Consider the following 21,642-nt stretch of genomic DNA (forward strand, 5'->3'; position numbering starts at 1 on the left):
AATATATTCAATAAATGTTTATTGAATGAATAAGTGTATGTTTTCTTTCTGTTCACACATCTTGATAGAATCCTAGTTTTTCATTTTTTTGTCAGGTAAGGCATGACATTTTATTTTGTATAAGGGAAGAGACAGGTTTAAATTTGATGACTTCCCCAGGGTCACAGAGCCAGCACTTTTATGGTGTACGGATTTCAAGTGGAGAATTGTTAAGTTACATGGCACTGCCCCGCTTTGTTTCTCACGGCCAAACTCTTAGAGCTCCAAATGGAATTTGAACAGCATGATTTTTCTCCCTGAAGAGAGAGAGAGAGAGTGTGTGTGTGTGTGTGTGTGTGTGTGTGTGTGTGGAGCTTCCTTTCCCTATTGGGCACTGTAGATGCTTCCTGGCCCCAGTCTCAATCTCTGTCCCAGCCTTCACACCGCAGCCAGAATCTGCTCCCTAAAAGCCAGATGTGATCATGTTACTTCCTAATTTAAAAAGCCCTTCAATGGTTCACCATTGTCTGCCAGATTAAGTTCAAATTCCTTGGCATCCTAAACTAGGCACTCAGGTATCTGGCCCCTTCAACTTCTACAGTCTTATCACTGATCATATCCTCTCTTGCATTCACTTAGCTGCTGGTATCACTTAGCTGGGAGTATCAAACTTCTCACAGTTCCCCTAAGCACAAGAGCGTATTTCATCGATCTCGCAGCATGGAATTACTTCCCTTACTCCCCGCCCCGCCCCCCTCCCCTTCTCCAATCCTCCTCAAGACCCGGGCCAAGGAGCTATCAAGTTTCTCTTGACCACACCCAGATAAGAACTGATTGCTCCTTTGTGTGTGTACCCACACTTTACAGGCTCACATCCTATTGTCTGTATTGCACTTACAAGTATCCGCTGTCCCACCCTACACTTCAGCAAGGCGTCTTTATACACCAGGGTACTCACACAGTACTTGGCACATAGTATTGCTCTAATGTTCCATAAGCGAATTAACTGTTAATATGACTAAGGAAGAGGGAGAAGAAATGCACAGCCGATGAGAATGCTCTGTAAGAAGATTACGAAATTTGTTTTGGAGGTAGAAATGAGTTGCGAAGAAGGTAAAAAAGATGTAAAGAGGACCTCAACTTTACAAGCACAGCCTCCTTAAGGAGGCAAAATGAGTATTCTCAACAGTTTTACAAGATAATTAGGTATGTGGGTGAAATGGCTCGTACAGACACCATTATAGAAACTCGGAGGCTGGGTATGTATGTCCCTGCTGAGGACGATGGAGTTGAAAAATGGCTTGATCATGTGGTTTCTGACTGAAAAGCGTTTTATGTGCATTAAGCAATTTAATCTTTACAACCCCACTGTGATGAGGATATTGTCTCTATTTACAGACGAAGAAACAGGCTCAGAGAATTTAGGTTGCTCAGCATCACCCACTACCAAGTAGAACCGTCATTTGAATTTGGGTCAGCTGTCTCCAACACCCTCCAACGCCCTGTTCGTTGCGCCCTACGTCTCCCGTGCAGTTCAGAGTCCGGAGTTCCTGGGTCAGCGTCTTCCCGTGACGCGGCTAGACCCGCGTCCCGCCCGCACTCGAGGAGAGGGCCCCCGGGCGCCTAGCCCTCTCGCGCTTAGTGCGCCGGCGCGTCCGGTCGCGGCCCGCCCTCCCGGGAGGGGCCCGCGGGGCGGGCGGCGGCACTGGCCGGGATTGCGAAGTTGGTGGGCGGGTGGGCGGGCGCCCGGCCACCGCGGAGGAGGGACTTGTTGCGCCCGCGGCTGCGCGGTGCGGCTCCCTCCCCCTCCAGTTCGACTGGGCGGGCGCGGCAGAGGCGGCGGCGCAGGCGGCGGCGGCGAAGGGGGAGGCGGAGGTGCGGACCGGCGCGATGCGGCGCTACCTGCGCATCGTGGTGCTGTGCCTGGCCTGCGGCTTCTGCTCGCTCCTCTACGCCTTCAGCCAGCTCGCCGTGTCCCTGGAGGAAGGAGCCGGCGGCAGTGGCGGGAAGCCTCAGGCCGGAGTGGCTTCCTGGATCGCGGGCGGTGGACGCGGCGCCGCGAGAGGGGCGGGCGAGGCAGGCACCTCAGCGCATCCCGGCCGGTGGGACAGGTACGGGCCGCTTCCACTGTGGCGGGAGCCGAGGCCGGGGTTGGGAGCGCGGGGTCGCGGGGCTCGGCCTGGTCGGGGCTGCTCGGCGGTCTGTCCCGCGCCTCCCGCTTCTTTGCCGCCGTCTCGGACCCCTTCCCTGTTTTCCCTCCTTCCCTCAGTCCCGGGGCGTGATTGAGGGAATCTCGCGCTGCGCCAGCCTGGGGACACCCCACGCATTTGTGTTTACCTTCTAACCCATTCCTTGCACGCCTTTTAAAGTGGAAAAAATTAATTTTCAACTTTTAATTGGCAGTTGAGTTTTAAAAAAGATTCTTTCAAAATAAGAGGTGCCCCACAAAAGCCTTCTTGCTGTCTGACTAGTGAGAATTCCCTCTTGTTTCCATGGTGTTCAAGTTGAGCTATTTAAACATCGGGCTGGCGCCCTAGTTCAATCTTTTTTTTACCCCCTCCTGAATGAGACGTCTAGTTTTTGTGTGTTAACGCTTAAATTTGTCATTATTAATTGACTAATCTGGACAGAGCATTTATGCGGATTGTGAGTTTTTCTTTAGGAAACAATCTGTTCTGAAACTTGTAACAACTTTAGAAAGGTGAGCGATACTTAACATGCTCACGTCTTTTGTGAAAGGGGACAGACAGAGGCATTCTTCTTTAAAAATTGGTGTTAAAAAGCAGTAGAATGACTTACGTGGATTTACACACATCACTGCCAGAGTTGGAATCCACATGCGATTTAAATAGAGAAAAGAATGCAACGCGTTATGAATGCTTAACAAAATCTGAGCGTCTTCACTTCCTTGAAAATAGACTCTCCTCTTTGTGGGCACGTCTCTGGGAGCCATCGGAGCGCTTCCTTAGTAAGTGGGGAAGGCTGCTTTGATATTGAAAGTAGGAGATTGGTAGAAGGGAGCAGAGTCATCTGTGGGCTGTTTAACGTCGTTTTGAGAGTTGATGGTCATTCCCAAATTGAAAGGGGGACGTTTGGGCAGAGGGGTGTGGAAACTGTCATGCTTCTATACCATAATTTGATTACAGTCAGGTGAATTCCTACATCAGGACGATTCATGAAAGCAGAACTACTTCCAGAGCCAGGTTTGTCAGCTCTCAGTTATTTGTCCTGGGAGAGGCAGCGACTTGGAGAACTGAATGAGATCCTGAAAAATTCTCATGAAAAGCAGTGGTTTTTGGTCTGTTATGTTATTGTGAAGCATTGAAAATTGTGGAAAATAAATTATTTTTTTATTGGCTAGAATTACAAAGAAGCAACATTTCAATCAAAACATTGAATTAAATTGTACTATGATTAGCTTTTCAATTTGATAGAATAACATTCATTTTTAACTATCTCACATATACTTTATTTTGTGACTGATTTTTATAAATTGTATTTATTTGATCAGCTAATTTTAACAAAATTTCTTTATTTGACATTTAGAAAATACACACCTCCTTCTTAATAAATATTTTGTAGAGCCATTATTGCAATCTTAAGTTTGATGTGTCAGGGTAGAGTCCATTAAAAAGCTGTTACATAACAGGTCCTCCGAGCAGCATAACTCATTTTAAAAGGGGCATACATGTAAGTTAAAACTAAAGGTGTAACAAAAAAAAACAACCCTAGTCTTTGTAAATATGTAGCAAAGTACTTGATCATACATAAGGAGAAGTGCACAGAGGAACAACAGGGGGAAGTTGGATTGTCATGTTTTTACCCTAGGACTTGATTAAGGTTAGGATAATTCCTAAGACATCAGGACTTTTCATTTTAGATACGATCATTTATAACATTGTTACAGAGTTCAGGCAACTTCTTTGGCTCCTGTGGGATATGGAGTAGGTATCCTTAACCTTTCTTCCTGTGTTTAAAGTGTTTGACCAAGGTTCATAGGGCATCTGTCGTTGAGTCAGGATGAAAACTGTATCTTTGCTCTCCAAGTGCTCTTTCTACAAAGCTGTGTGATAAGAATCTAGTCTCTAGTGTTTCATCAGTGGAGAATGGGGTATGAGGCAAACATCATCTCCCTGTTTTCACTAGGACTTGATTATCATTGCATGGCTTTTTTGAAGCCATCTTAACCTGAAAGATTAAGACAATATTGTTTCTTTTATTTAATGCATGGGATCTAGGGTTCTATATACCTAGCAGGTTGCATGGGCAACTTTTACAGAAACTTTGGTTGCACAGAATTCCATGACAACAAAATATTTGGAAAAGGTCTTTCCAAGGTTTCATAAAAACTATAAAATGATGGGAATAATTTTTTTTAGTGAAATCAGTTATTAATTAGTGCATTCCGTTCAAATCCATTATTTTGGTATTTAGGAAATGCACAGGTCTTAGAGGCGGACAAACCTGTGTTCTCATTCTGTCTCTGTTTGCTGTGAAACCTTGACTACCTCTCTATTTCAGTTTTCTCACCTGAAAACTGTGAATAATACTTACCTTATTTAATTTGTAATAGAGTTGTTTGTTGCCAGTGATCAAAATCTAATAAAACTCACTTAAGCAAAACAGCTGTTTATGGGCTTTTGTGGGTCGCTGGAAGAAAATAGTTGAAGGACAAATACCCAGACATCTCCATGGACCTCAAGAACTGGGGACTCTCATGCTCTTCCACTGTAGGCAGGCCAGTTCATGGAGTCTTTCCATTCCTTGCAGTGTTTCTTCTTTAATCTGAAATAGAAAATTCTAGGGAAAGATATTCACATCTTGCACATGTCACTTGCACATCCTTTTGGTGGAGAGAATAACATGGTTGGTGTTGGAGAGGAGTGATGCCTCAAAGGAGGGAATGCTGGGTGGGGGTTCTCCCTCATAGACTCTTAAACTGTCCAGTATGGACAGTCTTAATACAAACTGTATTAAGGTATTCAGCCTAAAGCAGTTGTTATTACAAGGCCTCAATATTTTTGCAAAAGAGTCATGTAACATTTTGTGACACTTTAGCTTCTCCGGGTGATTAATTTCCCACACTGCACTGACAAATCTTGACAGTGATTATCAAGATCTCACCCTGTTGTGTCTGTACAGCACGCTGGTCATGGGGAATCAAGAAACACTAAGCATTTCAGTGACACCATTTCTAGACTGTTTGTGTCCTTTCTGTGATTGATTTTCATGCAGGGAGGTTGTTGCCTCATGCCCCTTTTCAGATCTGGACAGGCCATCGAGTTATTTCCGCTGGGTCCTGGAAACACTAGTAGGATATACTGAGATTTTAGAGTAAGGGTTTTGGAGACACAGATTTCAGCTTTGCCACTTCGGTTGTGTTAAACTTGAACACATTGCCTCATCAGGCATAACAGCACCTGTGATACTGGGTTGTTTGTGAGAATTGAAATAACTTATGTAGATTACAAACTATGGTGCCTGGAATGATGAAATTGTGACTAATATGGTGATGATTTTGATCATTTAAATTTTGAGGGGTTTTCCCCCAGTTTTTGTGCTCAGGCACAGGTCCAGACTTGCTAAGCCCAAATGCCTGGCAGTGGGGGTCCAGGTTATTGTTAAAAACCAAAGATTGAGAACCACTCTTTTAACTGAAAATGGTTGACCATTATTTTCACCCTGCTGCTTTTGGTGGTGAAATTTTGTTTCTCTCCTCCCTGCAGTTATTTTTGAAGAAGAGAGGAGTTGGGACAGTGAACAGTGAAGAAGGTTACTAAAGTCACTTTAATCTCTGCTTTAAACAATTAAAAAAAAATACAGTTGACAGTATTATTTTATATTAATTTCAGGTGTACAGCATAGTGGTTAGACATTTATATAATTTATGAAGCGATGATGCCCCAATAAGTCTGTTATCCACCTGGCACCACACATAGTTATTACAGTGTTATTGACTGTAATTTTTCTCTTTGTTAATGCGGAGACATCTTCTATAAAGCCAATTTTTGCGCTTGTTTTAGTTCATTGAAGATCATACTTCACATAGGTGTAAAGTGCTTAGCATAAGCCTGGCTAATAATTAACTAATTAAGATAATATAGTTCCATGTTTTTGGACATGAAAGTGATGAGACTAATGAGAAAATGTATACTTTTGATTTAGAAATCCTCTTCTAAAACATTAAGATTATCATCAGTCATACTTGTTGACAGTACTCCCTCCCATGTTGACTTGAACTTTTTTTGGCGTGTATACCACGTGAAGTTTAAAATTCTTATGTATTTAGATAGGCAGTTTCTTCCTTTATTGTTTTTACTTTTGTCATTCACAGAAGAACTTGATAACCAGAGGATTTTTCCCTCATTTTTTTTTTCCATGTAAAACTTTAATTCAGTTTTTTGGGGGAATTTTTCGTAGGGGGTGAACAGTGTATGCCAGCCTATTTTTGAAATTGTTAGATAATACTGTTCAGTGCCATTTGTATGTAAGCAGTCCTTTTCCCACTTCCTGAGTATTCTTGAAATTAGAGATTTGTGAAAGAAGAAACTAGATATTAATTGAAGTTGCCTGGAGACAATTTTTAGTTGAAAATGAGCAGTCCAGGCCCGATCTTCACAAAATGGTGTTGTGTCAGGCCCACAGGCATGGTTTGCCTTCCCGGCCGCCCGCATCTTTGCTTCTCCTGCACAGTCACGGTGCAGGTACCCACGCCTCGCGGTGGTGTTGTTGGCTTGTGCACCTCACTCAGGCTTCCACATTCACATGCTGGATATGCCTGGGCTTATCCCTGACTCTTAAGTTGTGCATGTTTTCACTAAAGCTTCATGGACATTTTGATACGAAAAATACCTTTTTTCAGTTTAATTTAAAAGTATAAAAGACCTGTTAATCAGATTAAGTAAACTTTTAAGTTTTTAAAGAAAACTTTGTAAGTTTGAGAACTGATATTATGGTGAGCATTGTATTAAATACTCACTTTAATCTAGAGCATGAACTGTCTTGATTTTTGAAACATTTTTCAAGTACTGAAATTTGGGGGGATTTTATTTTTGGCCAGTTTTTTAAAAACTTTTGAAATAAATGTAAATTCATAGGAAGTTGCTGGCATACCCCATGTTCATTCAGTTTCCCTCAGTAGTAAAATCTTAACATGGACATAGTACAATACCTCTATATTGAGAATATTTATATGTATCAATATAGTGCAATATTATAATCCAAGAATTTGACATCGAACAGCCCGTAGATCAGTTTTCAGATCTCACCAGTTTTATATGCACTCATCTGTATGTGTAGTTTCATGCAATTTTATCACAGATGTAAGTGCATGTAACGATACAGAACTTTTTTGGTGTGTATACCACGATACAGAACTTTCACAATACAGAACTTTTTATCACAACAAAGATTAATTGGCTTATAGACAAGCCATCTAGAGCTAGAGTCTTTAAACTATATGAAATTTGAGAATGAGCCACAGTTAAGTTTTATTTCAGTTTGATTCCCAGTGAAAAACTACATTTATGGACTTGTCTGATTTGGATACCAGTGTTTACTGAAGACATTCCCACTTAGCTTAGCTTACAATGTTGCCCCTTTAAACATATTTAATAGAGTTACTACCTCTTTGAATGTTGTGTATCTAATATCCCATTTCTCATAGTTTTAAGCAGTAAAAGCAATAGCGATTAATAACCAGAACTTGGATAAACTACCTTGACTTTTCCAGTATTAAGCTTCATTATTTTTTTTTTCTGGCCTGAAACAAGTGCTGTCTGTCCCCAGGTTAGTAACAGTTACTGTATGTAATGAATTTCTACTCTGTATCTTAATTTTTAAAATGGATTTTTCATAGGAGAATATACATTTGGGAGATAAACTTTATGCCACCTTTTGCCAGTCACATCTCAGTGTTACATGATTTTTTTAGAAAGTAGCATGTGTACTCAATAGTGCTTATGTTTTATATTTTCGTTAAAGACAAAATATCCTTCTATAAACTGTGTTTTCTGGCATTAAGTTATGTTTAAAAAACTTACCTAAAACTTGACTTTTTCCTTGAAGTTTCGTGATCTAGCAATTCTACTTGTAGGTATACATGTAGGAGGATTGCAAACATATGTTCACAGAAAAATTGTGCATGAATAGCCATGACAGCATTATATATTATAGCCAAAAATTGGAAAATAACGCATATGTCTATCACTTGATGAATGGGTAAACAAAATGTGCATACCCATTCATTAAATGGAATATTATTTGGCCATAAAAAGGAATGAAGTGTTCTGTTAAATGCTACAGTGATGAACCTTGAAAATACTATATGAAGTGAAAGAAATCACATCACACTCAAAAGACCACATATTATATGATTCCATTTATGTGAAATGCTCATAACAGGCAAATCTATGGAGACTGAAAATAGATGTGTGGTTGCTTAGGGCTGAGGGATTGAGGAGTGCAAGTTGAAGCAGAAAATGATATTATTACATACTTTCAAGAGATTTTTATAGAAAAATTTAATTCGGGAGTAATTTTCTTTGAGACTTTATTTTCCATTTCCATGTTCTACCTTCGTAAGGTTAGACATGAGGAGATGAAATTCCCAGATTAGCTATTTCCTTCCTGGAACAAAGGTTCTGTTTAGGTTTGGTTATAAATAAGTTGTGGATCTGTTGAAAGAAAGCAGTGATGATGCCTGTCTCTGAGAGACGGAGATACCTGTTGGAACAGGTTTGTCCCGAGGCTTCAGTGGATGTGCAAGCCACTGAGCCGTCTATGATATGAAATGCAAGACTTAAAACAATACATAACCGTGCCTTAGTGGAACATAAATTTTTGATCAAGTTGTATGTTTTATTGGTCTGCATGCAGTTTCTTTTTCTGATTTGTCAGCCATTTATATTAAGATATGTAACATTTTATGTTGTGTTTGAAAATGGTGTCCCTTTAAAGGAAAACCAGATTACAGTGTAACTTTTTTCCCCACTGATTTTAAAATTTAGAGTTTGTAGTTTATTATGCAGTAGTATACACAATTACTTTAGGCAACATTTTTAAAAACCACCAGGGCCAGATCCTGTTCTCAGAGATTCATTTAATAGGCTGGGTATGGGGCATAGACATTTGTGAGAGGTATGATCAGAGATCTTTGTGAATCTGAAATTTCATAGACCTTTCATTGTAAGAAGAGCGACTTATAATTAAATTCATAGTGAGAGAAAACAAAGCTGCATGGTGATGGGGTATGAGGTGATCCGGCATAGCGCCTCACCTTGAGTTCACACTGGCTTAATTTAATACTCAGGCCCCCGCTGTAGTGAATTTCAAACAAGATTATTTTGAAAAAGAATAACAATGAAAAACATACTTTTTGTAATGTGAGGCATTGCTTTATTTTTGCTCCAACTTGCAATTGAAGAAGAAAGAACACATTTGATATCTTCCATTTTAGCTTGTGTAATTTAGCAAAACTGAAGTAGTGTAGATAATGAAACTGAGCCACTGAATAGCAGCGTGATCTAATTTTTTCAGTTTGAAACACCATACGAGTAGCTTTGATTAAGGATTATTTTGAAAACATTTAAAGTAATTCTCTTACCTTTTTATCTGCATTTGTGGCATTTTTGTTTTGCTTTAGGATAAGCAAATATTTTGTTTGGCTGAAATGGATTTTATTCTAGGGGGAGTAGCTCATGAAGGAAAATTTTAGAAGTATTTCCATATTTTCTGTGTCATCTGAGAAGGGGGTTTTAATATATTAAGAGAGTTCCTGATTAGGAAACTGGTTTCCAGTCTGTAGTATATTCTACCCTAAGGTTAAAGTTCTACTTAAAATAATGTTACCCTAAGTAATGGAGAAATCAATTTTCAAAAATCCTTAGGTTACCATAGCAATATTGAAGTTGCAAAATTGGATCTGCAGTTTCTGTAAAATAGAATAGTGAGTTACTGTGTTATTGAGTAAATTCCTTGTTAGTTTTAAGGTGAAATACTCACATAGGACTCTATTTCTTCTGTCTTACTCTGTTAGGTGTAAAGATATCTCTCTGTCTTACTGGAATCCCTATTGGATGCTGCCCTCTGATGTTTGTGGAATGAACTGCTTTTGGGAAGCGGCTTTTAGGTAGGCACTTAATATTTAATTGGTAGATCAGTGTAGGTAAGATTAGATAGTAGATACATTTTTGATACTAAATAGGATGTAAAAATGTTTCTTTTCATGTAATATATTATCATACAAGTAAATGATTTATTTTCTGACTAATTTTTCTATTTTTCCCACTTTGTAGTTATCACTGATTTTTAGTACATACTGCATATAAAATACTCTTAACATCTTTTAGATATTATTATGATAGATAAATCATTGTTCTTAGAATTTATATCCAGTTTTAGGTAAGAGGTGAATAAACTGGTGGTTTAAGATAGATTACACTGACATTTCCAGGCATATATAAATATATATGACATTTATTTAATTTAAAGTTGGAATGCTAAGAAAACATTTTGTAGGCGGATGGTGACAGCTGGTCAAGGATTAAGCTAGTTATTAACAGAGAGATTGAATACTGGGGAATGGGTGGATAGAGATAAGGTTTAATGAAGGAGCAAATGATAATGACATTGTTTAGTGACCTTTTAAGTTACCTAATATTTTGGCTTTGTCCACCCCTCCAGATAAGGAAGGGATTGGATTGGCTGACCTCTCAGGTCCCTTTTCTGCTCTAACTTGCAATGAAACAAGCAAGTATTGATAGGAATGGGATATCAGCCTATTTCCCTGAGCTAATGACAGGGGAGAGGGAGGCACTAGCCTGAAACACCCTTCAAAAGTAACATTTGAGTGTCACCTACTTTTACTGTGTTTTGTGACTCATTTAAATTTTAATTTTACTTACATAATTTGCCAGGCATAGTGCCAGGTGCTGAGAACCAGACTGTGAGTCTGTTTAATATGGCTCCATCCTCCTGGAGCTTGCATTCTGATGGATCTTCACACTGGTAAACCTGAGCTTACAATAGAGGGTGAGGTACTGTAGCTGAGATGATGGGAGAACAGGGGAGTCATCAGGCAGGATCATCTTAAGGCATCTGAGGGAAGGCTTTGTGGAGGGAGCAACTGCACTGTGAACAAACTCAAGGGCAGGAGTCAAAGTAGTCTAGGTGGGAAGAGCTAATGCAGACTTTTGATCCGTATTACTAGTATATATTTTAAAATTCTTATATTCCCAATACATTATGCCTTTCATGAACTACTGGAAGGGAATTGTTGAAATCAGATATTTTAATTATATTACATTGCTCTGGAAAGATGGAATGATTGAAGTTCTAATACGGATCGGTCCTATCAGGTTACTCAGATTTTTTTAAATGTTCTTACCCTTTTGGAAGACAATCTCATTCTTTAGCTTGTTCATCATTTTGGAGACTTGGGGCTCCGTATCTTTCATTCTGGTACAAGTTCGTTAATGAGTAGAGCATTGACAAGCACTGCTTTGCTAGCTCCAGTCTTTTGACATGAGCCTCCTCCCTCTAGAAGCTGGGTGAGTTTGAAAACTTTCACCCGGACCCTTCTACAACTTGGACCCTTCTGTAAGTTACCTCCTCTGCTACAAGAGTGGCCCAGGGAAGTGGACCTCATCTGAATACTGGAGCCTCTGCTTTTCATGCCTTTTGTTTTGGCTTCTCTGGCTCATTATTTTGTTAATACTTCCAAGTATTCCCAGAACAATTACATGTGGATGAATACATAATGTATACCCTTGTGCTTTTTGCTTTCCTAAATTTGAGGTTTTGAAAGTTACACTTTAAAAAAAATTATTTGTTGATTTTAGAGGAGAGAGAGAGAGAGAGACGTTAATTTGTTGTTCTGCTTATTTGTGCATTCATTGGTTGATCCTTGTGTGTACCTGGACCAGGGATTGAGCCCACAACCTTGGCATATCTAAACACCCTAACCAACTGAGATATACAGCCAGGACCAAAAGTTAGGCTTTTCTGTCATACTCTCTACTTGTAATATATCTATTTTTGGTTTGTTACCTAGAACTTAGTATCTCTTACATTTACTCATTCTCTTCAAACATGCAGCCAAGCCAGAATGTCATACAATTGCCATATCATTCTCACCCTTCGTTTCAGTGTGTACTCTAAGTAATACCTCATTTTTGCCTGACTCTAAGAATTTGTCTTGTTTGCCCCGCCTCCTTAAGAAGTAAAGCTTCTTTGAAATCCCCCTTTTCCATCATCCCCTTACATCTCACATTTTGCCTGGTACCAGTGGGCACTTAGCTGGCACCTGGGAAGAGGAAAAGTGCTGAGACTGGGAAGAGGAAAAGCTGAGACTGTCTCAGCTTTTTCATTTTGAATTCTTTATGTGATTTTATTTTGAGTAAAGCTTATCTAGGGGTTTATTTTCTCCCAATTAATTTATTATACAGTGAACATTAAATAGTGTTAAAAAAAGAAAAGAAAATTTGCCTCAGCACCCGTCAGCAGTGCTTTCACCTCTGATGAGCAAGCATGTCCCTTAGTTTTTGTTTCTGCATCTACTACTGAGCCACCTGTTTGCCCAACTGCTTCCCAACAGCCTGTCAGAATGCTCTGCCTCTTCTGTTTTTCCTGTCCTTGAAACAAAACAAAACGCAAAATCCCTACAGAGGCTTGCTTTCCTTAACCCTTTTTCCTTCAGGCATTCTTGTTGACTCTCTTCACCAGCAAACTTCTTCTAAGAGTGTCTTCTGGCTTTATTTCCTTCAACCAACCACCCACCCAACCAGCTCTTCACCCCTCAATCCACTGCGAGCAGTGCCTGCCATCTGACTACAAACCCGCCCTCACTGAAGTCACCCAGTTGAAGTTACCCCAGCCTTTGTATTGTTCCTCTCGGCCTAGTCTTACTTTTCTCATCTCAGTTTGACACTGACTACTGCTTCCACTTGCTTATTTCAACTGTGCCAGTCTCTGGCTCTGGAGACCAGAGTCCTCAGCTCTTTGATCTCTCTGCTTCTGGACTCCTTTCACTATTCCTGACTCCTAAACATTGACATTCATTAGAGCTCTGCTCTTTTCTCTCCCCACTGAGGATAATTTGTTTCACTGGTATCTCCAGTCCAGAGCTCTTTTTTGAGCTCCAGAATGGTATTTCCAGCTGCATATGTGACATTTTTACCTTGCTGATTGAGATGCCTCAGATACTGTTGTTCAAACGTGAAATCATGGGCTAACCTCCTCACACTTTCCCTCATCTGTAGTTTGTATCTTGGTTTATGATGGACTTTCCACATGTCAGTCCCCAGTGACTCTTCTACCTGCCAAATTTCACAGTTGTTCCTGATGGACTCTTCCTTCCTGTTGCCTTAACTACTGTGCTTATCACTTCTTATGCAGCTGCTGTGCTCTCCCTTCCCTGCCCACTGCTCCTGCCTTTTGTGTGTCCTCTGTACTATTGTACCTATTGCTATGGTTCTCAGTCTACTTCTGGATACCATGTGGTGTTCAATATGTAAGCCCCATGCCTAGCAAGGTGCTTGGCAACCAGTAAATTACTCATGATTTTCCCCAGCACTTTCTGACCAGTGTAGATGTTTGTGTAGTAAGCTTCCTGAGCAATCTCATTTTTTTTTCTATTTAAGCAGTTACCAGGATGTCTTATTAAATATTTTTAAATTCTGTCTTTTCACAATAGGCTAGAAATTGTGTGAGGTCAGGATTTTCGCTTTTCTGCTTATTTCATGTCTAGCACATGAAAGGAGTTCACATATTCATTAGAAAGAATGAATTATATCATTGAATTGTGTCCTAAAACTAATATGAATTTAAGTCTGCTCCAGCATTGTGTGAATGTACAGGTGTCACCATAACCTTAGCATTATTGGGAGTTGTAATTTTGTCACATGTTAGGGTAAAATGATAGCTTATTGCTAATTTATATTTTATTATTTGTTGAACATATTTCCATATTTATTTAGCTTTTTAATCTTTTCTGTATTGATGTTGCCTATTGAGTTTTTAATACATATTCTATGAACTCTTAGAACTATATATTTTGCTTTTGCCATGGATTAGAAATATTTTCATAATTTGTTTCATTTAAAATTTTATTTCTTTTTATTCAATGTTTTAATTTTAGTATTACAAATATTGTTTTAATGTGCTAATTTTTCAATGACTTGAGCTTTTAAAAAATGTAATCTTTTTCTTTATTGTGGTTATTGATTTTCAGTTCACGGAGGCTGTGGTTATAGATGAATTTAGTGTTACCTGCCTTCTCCTGAGTGGGCACATGCTAGTTTTAAGAAATATATTTTTGCAGGCTATTTAAAGTTATATTTTAGCAGTTAATATTTATATTTAATGTAGAATTTTTAGATTTTATTTTTTATGCCTGCATAACATTATGAAGAGTTTAAGGATTGTATTTTGTTTCAAAAGCGATTTTATGTTCAACTTTTTAAAGTAGCTTTGCCTAGTATAATTCAGCACATCTTTTTTTTTTCATAGTAAGAGGAAAAACATTTTTTAAGTTCTACATTAAGGAAATTATCATTAGTGTTTCTGAAGATAGTTTTCCATCTTGTCAAACTACAAGTTCTTTGTTTAAGTAATTGGTATAGGAAATTTAATTTGTTTTAGACTTCAGCCAAGATGGATGCATAGGTAAGACACACTGTGCCTCCTCACACAACCAAAAGAAGGACAACAATAAATTTAAAAACAAAAAACAACCAGAACTGACAGGACAGGGAACTGTATGGAAGTCTGACAACCAAGGAGGTAAAGGAGAAATACTCACCCAGACCTGTAAGAAGGGTGGAGATGGGTAGCCAGGCACAGAGGACTTGCAGCAAGGCGGTGACTGGTGGAGTGGGCGGTCCCACATCCAAGTGCAGATAAACGGGGAGGAACAACTGGGGAGTGAGACAGACTGAGCAACCCAGGGCCCCAACTCAGGGAAATAAAACCTCAAAGTCCCTGACTGAAAAAAAACAGTGTGGGTTGAGGCGGCAGCGGGAGAAACGCCCAGCCTCAGAGGAGAGTTTGTTGGAGAGACCCACAGGATCCTAGAACATACACAGACCCACCCACCTGGGAGTCAGCACCAGAAGGGCCCAGTTTGCTTGTGGGTAGTGGGGGAAGTGACTGAAAGCCAGCAGAGAGCGGAGCAAGCGGCCTTGTTCCCTCTAGGACCCCTCCCTCACAGACAGCATCACAACACAGCCATGTGGGTGGCCCCTCCCTGTTGAACACGTAAGCCTCCGACCCTTACTAGTAACAGGTGCGCCAAGACAAAAAAATAAAATGGCCCCAATGAAAGAACAGATCAAAGCTCCAGAAAAAATACAACTAAGCAATGAAGAGGTAGCCAACCTATCAGATGCACAGTTCAAAACACTGGTAATCAGGATGCTCACAAAATTGGTTCAGTATGGTTGCAAAATAGAAAAATGAAGGCTGTGCCAAGTGAAATAAAGGAAAATGTACAGGGAACCAACAGTGATGGGGAGGAAACCAGGGCTCAAATCAATGGTTTGGACCAGAAGAAAGAAAGAAACATTCAATCAGAACAGAGTGAAGAAACAAGAATTCAAAAAAATGAGGAGAGGCTTAGGAACCTCCAGAACTTTTTTAAACGTTTCAATATCCAAATCATAGGGGTGCCAGAAGGAGAAGAGGAAGAGCAAGAAATTGAAAACTTATTTGAACAAATAATAAAGGAGAACTTCCCCAATCTGGCAAAGGAAATAGACTTTCAGGAAGTCCAGGAAGCTCAGAGAGTTCCAAAGAAGTTGGACCCAAGGAGGAACACACCAAGATACATCATAATTAAATTACCCAAGATTAAAAATAAGGAGAGAATCTTAAAAGCAGCAAGAGGAAAGGAAACAGTTACTTACAAAGGAGTTCCCATAAGACTATCAGCTGATTTCTCAAAAGAAACTTTGCAGGCTAGAAGGGACTGGCAAGAAGTATTCAAAGTGATGAAAAGCAAGGACCTACAACCTAGATTACTCTGTCCAATAAAGCTATCATTTAGAACTGAAGGGCAGATAAAGTGCTTCGCAGACAAGGTAAAGGAATTTATCATCATCACGCCATTATTACATGAAATGTCAAAGGGACTTATTTAAGAAAAAGAAGATAAAAACTATGAACGTTAAAATAGCAATAAGTTCACAATTATCAACAATAGAATCTAAACAAGCAGAACAGAAATAGAGTCATAAATATGGAGGCTATTTGGAGGGTTATCAGTTGGGAGGGGGAAGGAGGAGAATGGAAGAAAAGATTCAAGGATTAAGAAGTACAGATGGGTAGGTACAGAATAGATAGGGTTGTTAAGAACGGTATAGGAAATGGAATAGCTGGGGAACTTGTATGCATGACCTGTGGACATGAACTTGTGGGAGGGTGGTATTGCTGGAGGGAGTAGGGGGTACTGAGTGGAGGAGGGCAAAGGGGGAAAATTGAGACAACTTTATTAATAACATAGTCAATAAAATATACTTTTATAAAAGCATGAGGATAATAAAATTGCTGCTGTACTGCAAATCTTATCTGATTAACCTTTTCCCATACTCTTTACCTACTTTTCCTTCACCTTAGAAAAAGATAAGATGTTAAGACGGCTTTCAGTGTACATAACCCACCGTATTCTCAGATCACTGGCATCTGAATAAAGTGCCCATAAAGATTGAATCCTTGTCTGTATTTATTGGTTCTGGTAGTGACAGGCAGCACAAATGCCGACTTTTCTGGTTTCATTTTCAAATAACATTTCTTTAAATCCACAGGGCCATTTCTCTTATTTACACTGTGGTTAAAATACAGCACACTTTTGTAGAACCTGTTAAGATTGCTCCATTCAGTTGTGACCAAAATTACCTAAATGACTAATTTCCCTGTGACTTCTTAGAAGGTTTTAGTTTTCCCTTCCTGCAGAGTAGAAGACTACTTTAGATTTCTTCCAGCTGCAGTTATTTCCTGTCCTTGGGGTCTGGGGATAGGGTGGAGGGCAGAGACATTTTAAAGTGTTTCCTCTTGTCAGTTTAGGTATTAAGTCTGTACTGTTCATAATGCTTTTACTAAAAAGGGACATGTAACGAAAGCAAATGCAATGTTGTTGATGGTACTTCTGTAGAAATTGGTGGAAGGGGTGGTGGTAGTGTGACTAAAACAGGCCTTGCTGAAATGCTTGGGAGGACGGGTCCCTGGTGTTGCGGGCCACCCTGCCTGGTCTCAGGAAGCTGTAACCTCCCATGACTTAGGCTGAGTGAAAGACCGCTGGACCAGGAGCCACTAAGGAGACAAAACTTATTTCCCTGGCATGAACGCTGCCTGTTCTGTGCCTGGCCTCCTAGGCTTGATCAGTTAGCCAATGACGGGTAAGATTTCCCACAGGGGGAATTGCCTAAGACAGGCATGATCACGAGGAGTCCTCAGGGAAGAGACTTGGGGCTGTGGAAATGAAGGGATGATCGACATTGACCTCTGCCCCCTTGGCCTTGTCAAAGCCTGAGTCCTTGTTCTTAAATGTGAGAAATCCAAGTCTCCTGGTTGCCTTTGTCACCTCTGCCCAACTCAAGCCTGTGGAATTAGCAGAGGGGTGCAGCCCAGACCAGAGACGGCGGCCCCCCTGGCCCTCCGAGGTAATCAGGCCTGGGACATAGAATATGCAAGATCCTGTGAGATCTGTTTGCTGGAGGATGTTATTGAGTTAGAATTTAAAGGCACAGACAGGAAACCAAAAACAGCCCTTTGGGCCCTGTAGTCCTTTCAAATGATAAATCTCCAGACTCTGCCCAGAATCCCAGCAGGGGTTCTGTCAGCATCTTTGAAAGTCACCTATTTCTTTTGATCTTTTCTGCCAGACTGTGAATCCACAAAGTCTGTATTCTCAATAAAACCCTGCTTGGGAATGGAAATGGTGCGCTCCCCACTAGAGAGAGTGACCATTTTGTCCCTATTTCCTCATAGGACCCGGTTGTCTCTGTGTATGTTTTTCTTGTGTTTTGACGAGCCATCTGCAGCGTTCTGTGATCACTGCAGGCCGGTGAGCACGCGACACCCTGGGACTGATTTTAGAGGGGTTTTTTTTTTAAACAACATTTGGCTTATTTTTTAAAAAAAAAGGTTTCTTATACTTCTTGTCTCTGTATGTAGAGAATTCTGTGCAAAACAATACATGACTATTCAGGCTTTTGAAATCTCTGGCTTTGAGCTTTGGGGCAGGATCTAGTTATGGGCAATTAAATAATCCAAGCCCATTATAGATTTTCATGCCTTAGTTCTTTATCGAGGGCCTTTATACCACCATCAGAAGTAGGATGTAGAGGCATTTGCTGGGAAGATGAGATCATTTAGAACTCTGAAGTTGTTGCGTGTCTTCATTGCCTTGTCTTTTCTTGTGTCATCATGGTTTGAGATGAACTATGTCACACCCCCTTGAAGGTATAGAAAGCACAAATCATTTAGTCCTCCCTCTGCTAGGGTTTTAATATAAACTGAGAGGCTCCACAGAAAAGGGGAACATACAGAGGGCGCAGACAAGGGAATCTCCTCCCTTGCTGCTTTTTATTGCTTGAAGAAGACCCAAGCTTATGCTGACACCAGCATGTGGAAGAAGTGGCAAGGTGGGTGGGGAGAGGATAAATTGGTAACTATAACAATGGTGCTTACACAGTTGGATAACCATATGCAAAATTATGTAATTGTCCCCTACCTCAAACCGTTAATAAAATTCATTCCTGGTAGATTAATTTAAATTTTAAAAGCAGAGTATGTACCTAATATATTAATTTAATGATGATCTTAATACCTTGATGAAGAGTATTGCCACTGCTTCTGGAATAGTAAAAATAATTCTTGCAAGAACACCATTTAATATGTAATTTCTCCATTTAAGGCCATTTAAATAATAATTAACTTTATGAACTATCTGGGAAAGGTTTTTTTCCCCTTAAAAAAGCATATTCTTAAGGAACCTCATCTATAGATTAATTGACTCATTAGCTTAAACAAAAGCTGAGTTACAATATATTGAGGAGTTTATGTTTCAGCCTGCCAGGTGAAGAAATGACCACTATGTTTTCTAGGAGATAAGTAATTTGGCTGAAGAGCTCTTCCACTCCTCTGCTGAATGAAGGCTGACAGTCAGTTACCAGTAGCTGTGGATGTGAGATATTGCAGTGTTGTAAGAGAAATGAACCCGCTTTCAGGCCTCAGGAACCCAGTCAGAGCAGAAAAGCAGCAGTTTCAACTGCTGTCTTAAATATCTCCAGGCCCTAAGCAGAACAAAGGAAGATCACGGTAAAAGCAGGATTCAGACATAATTTTCTATCCTACTGTTGTGAAAAATTCCAAATGTTGAATAATGTTACATGAATTTGATATTCAAGAATATTTTATATACTCAGTTGTTTGTATTTAATGCTATTTAGTATGATTTTCTTTTTTGATATCCTACTTGGTTGAGGGACTACCCATGAGCAAGACTAAGCTTTTCATCAGAAAACACTTTCGGGAGCACTCTAATACAGGGACTTGTGAATACTCCAAGATTCCAAAGTCCCATGCTAAGGAATAGAACTGCAGTAATTTTGGCTTGTAAATTTAAGAGATGTGATTAATTACCCATCCTTGCTACTATAAATCTCAGTTTCTATACCTACAACTGGTAATGTTAAACAATAGAATTTCTAATTCTTATGTATTTTACAGAAAGAATCTCTATAAGCAAAAATTCAGTTGAAGTCAAATTTATATATTTTTAGTTTGGAATGTTTGTACTTCATGATGCTTTAATGTGTTATTAGTTTTGTTTTATGTTGTTTTCCATTCTTACATTATGTTAGCTGTCAGTTCCAAAAAGATTATTTTATGCCATAATTATAGATGGGATTTTTATTTTATAGTATAAATGTTATTTAATGACAATACAGTCATACATAATTAGTTCTGTTCTTTAGGTGTACTGGTAATTATTAGTTCAATGTTAAGGTGCAAGAGGTTTGAAATAGGCCTAGGGCTATTTCCTGCTGCTTTGGGTTAGAAGTGGGGATTGAACATAGCCTAGGCCCACAACTTGGGTCTAGGGGATATTTCCTTCCAAGATGCAATACTAGTGTTCAACTTGTATGTCTCAGACTTCCTCACACATTTTTACTGCTTACTGATTACTTGGTAAATGGGACTGAATATATGCCAGTGAGAAAAGTTATGTGAAGGAAACTTTTCTTGTAATTAGCATGGGTGAAAGTTGGATATAATATTGAAATATTTATGGCTGAATTCATGTATGTGTTTGCTTTATTATTTGTTGGTTAGTGAAAGAGGATGTGGGCAGGGGGTTTAGATGAATTAAGAATGATTTTGAGTGGGCCCTGGCTGGTGTGGCTCGGTGGATTGAGCGCTGGACTGTGAACCAAAGGGTTGCAAGTTCAATTCCCAGTCAGGGCACATGCCTGGGTTGCAGACCATGTCCCCAGTAGGGGGTGCATGAGAGGCAACCACTCATTGATGTTTCTCTCCCTCTCTGTCTAAAAATAAATAAATAAAATATTAAAAAAAATAATTTTGAGTGGATAATTGTTGCAGCTGGGAAATTGGTACATGGGGATCTTTTGTTGTATTCTCCAGTTTTATGTGTGTTTGAGATTTTTTTAAATAATAAAATTTAGCCCTGGCTGGAGTAGCTCAGTGGATTGAGCGCGGGCTGCAAACCAGGCATTGCAGGTTCGATTTCCAGTCAGGGCACATGCCTGGGTTGCAGGCCATAACCCCCAGCAACCACACATTGATGTTTCTCTCTCTCTCTCTCTCTCTTTTTTTCTCTTTCTCCCCCTCTTCCCACTCTAAAAATAAATAAATAAAATCTTTTAAAAAATAATAAAATTTAAAAAATTGAGTGGAAGATCATGAAATCAGTGATGCTCTCCTTCTCAGTGAGGGGGAGCACTCCTTGAGAGAGTTAAACCCTAATGCCCTAAGGTATCCAGTGTGAATAATACTTCTCTTGCATGCATCTGGAATGGTGTTAATTATGTACTATTCTTGCAAGATTTGAGTAAGTAAAATAAGTAGGTTTTTTTTTTTTTAATGTTTTGTGGTTCCTAGTGAGGAACGTTGAAAGGCTGGTTGAGGGTATAGAAATTTCTGGTTGAGAGTACAGAAATAGATGATTGAGTCAACATTGTACTGTTTTATAACTTGATGTTTCTTTGCTTTTTAAATAGAAGTTTTGAACTTCAGTTTTTGAACATGGTCACAATACCATGTTGTTTAACATGTTAACCCTGTACTAAAACTTTTTGAAAATGTGGTTTTCTTTTCTATTAGGTACAGTCTGAAAATACAGCCCATTGAGAGAATGCACCTAGCAGTAGTGGCCTGTGGTGAAAGACTGGAAGAAACTATAACCATGTTGAAGTCAGCGATCATTTTCAGTGTCAAACCTCTTCAGTTCCATGTTTTTGCTGAAGATCAACTACATGGTAGTTTTAAAGGCATAGTAAGTATTTAAGACTTAAGTCTGTATAGTTGAATATTTAATGGCATGCTCTAATAGAATTTTGTGTTATTCCTTCATTGAACAAAAACATTCTGTCACTGTGGCCTTGTAGAGAGGGGACTGTTCCCTGCTCCAACTTCCAGCTGAGA

At 39.5% G+C, this 21,642-nt stretch overlaps 1 protein-coding gene across 2 annotated transcripts in view; it reads left to right on the forward strand.

Moving 5' to 3' along the window:
- The first annotated feature begins 1,808 nt into the window (after positions 1-1,808).
- Positions 1,809-21,642, forward strand: part of GXYLT1 (glucoside xylosyltransferase 1) — a 49,096-nt gene continuing 29,262 nt past the window's right edge. Inside the window, exons 1-3 of one of the 2 annotated variants that reach the window (XM_028532924.2) lie at positions 1,809-2,090; positions 10,016-10,108; positions 21,322-21,493. In XM_028532924.2, coding sequence (XP_028388725.1) covers positions 1,870-2,090; positions 10,016-10,108; positions 21,322-21,493 — 486 coding nt within the window. In that variant the 5' untranslated portion in view covers positions 1,809-1,869. The remainder of the gene's footprint in view (positions 2,091-10,015; positions 10,109-21,321; positions 21,494-21,642) is intronic. The other variant, XM_028532925.2, reaches the window with a different exon arrangement.

This window comes from Phyllostomus discolor, chromosome 2 (genome assembly GCF_004126475.2).
Source record: "Phyllostomus discolor isolate MPI-MPIP mPhyDis1 chromosome 2, mPhyDis1.pri.v3, whole genome shotgun sequence".
Lineage (NCBI taxonomy): Eukaryota > Metazoa > Chordata > Mammalia > Chiroptera > Phyllostomidae > Phyllostomus > Phyllostomus discolor.